At 56.4% G+C, this 1322-nt stretch overlaps 1 protein-coding gene across 3 annotated transcripts in view; it reads right to left on the reverse strand.

Annotated features, from left to right (window-relative positions):
• Slc22a12 (solute carrier family 22 member 12) overlaps positions 1 to 982 on the reverse strand; it is a 7583-nt gene extending 6601 nt beyond the window's left edge. For all 3 annotated transcript variants that reach the window (XM_005351824.1, XM_005351823.1, XM_005351822.2), the window contains exon 1: positions 581 to 982. In XM_005351824.1, coding sequence (XP_005351881.1) covers positions 581 to 982 — 402 coding nt within the window. The remainder of the gene's footprint in view (positions 1 to 580) is intronic.
• Between the last annotated feature and the right edge of the window lie 340 nt (positions 983 to 1322).

Here is a 1322-nt window from a genome sequence, read left to right on the forward strand (position 1 = left end):
TGAACCTGAGGCTCACTGATTAGACTAGGCTGGCTGTCTAGTAAGCTCTGGGGAGCCCTGTTGTTTCTGTCTCTCTAGAGCTGGAATTATAGTCATGTCACCACTGGGCTCAGCATTTCCATGGGGGCTGGAGAGCTGAACTCAGGTCTTTATGCCTTCAGGCAAGCAGTTTGCTGATTTATCTCCCCAGCCCGCCAACACCTCTCAGGAGAGGCCAGTGCTCAGGCTTGAGACAGCCAACAGGTTCCTCTGACTGAGTGACCTGGAGTTAGAGCCGAGGCTCGGCTATAGGTGAAGCCACTGGGCGATGCAGAAACAGGGGTGCCAGTCTGTGTAGACATAACTCACTGTGTAGCTCAGGCTGGCCCCAAACTCACGATTACCCTCCTGCCTCCCGAGCACTGGGGTCACAGGCATGATCAACTAAGTCTAACCTGGCAGGTGGACTCCTACTGCCCAGTCCCCTGTAAGTCATGGTTGCCCCGCAGTGAGAAAGCCTGGGGAGGTGTATTCTTTGTAAGATCAGAACAATTGCGTCAAGCCAACTGTGACTGTGAGTTGACCTCCTGAGTGCTGTTACCGTGGTCACGATTGTGGACGTGAAGGTACTGTGGTCGTAGACCCAGCCATCCCCACACGGCTCGGTGTCTGCGTCACTCCAGTTGGTGGCTGTGGTGTTGGGCTCCATAAGCTGCCACTGCGGTTGGCGGAAGCGACGGCATGGATGGGGTTGCAGAGCAGGGCCAGGTGGGATGGAGATGGTCAGTAGGGCACTGGGCCCAAAGTCCCCAGAGACACTTGCCTGGGCAGTGTTGTTGTCCAGAAGAGGCACCCAGCACCGGTGGCGGGGCACGGCAGCTGAGAAGTTCTCCAGCATGTTCTGGCTGGTGACCCATAGGATGGGGGTCACCAGAGCCACGATTTGAAGGACCTGGAACCTGCCCAGGCCTCCTACTCGGTCCAGGAGTTCAGGAAACGCCATGGATTTCTCCAGGGTGCCAGCACTTCACGGAGACTAGCCCAGGATAGCAGGGTCAGTCTGATGAGCCTCCTTCCCCCACAGTTCGGCCCACACCCATCTCCTCAGGTGCCTGTCAGGGTAGCTGTGCCACTGAGTCAGAGCAAACAAGACTCTGGAATCTGCCTGCTGGCTGTTACTAGGAATGGCTCACCCTGAGACCTGGACTCCCCGGCTGTAATCTGGAGGCCATTGGGGACCTCACAGAGAAACAGCAGACCCTAGTTCCCTGAAAAAAAATTTGGGAAGCAAGGAGGGAGGGGACAGAAGTCACTCTGACCAGAATTAAAGTGTGACTGAGAGC

This window comes from Microtus ochrogaster, chromosome 8 (genome assembly GCF_000317375.1).
Source record: "Microtus ochrogaster isolate Prairie Vole_2 chromosome 8, MicOch1.0, whole genome shotgun sequence".
NCBI classification, from domain to species: Eukaryota; Metazoa; Chordata; class Mammalia; order Rodentia; family Cricetidae; genus Microtus; species Microtus ochrogaster.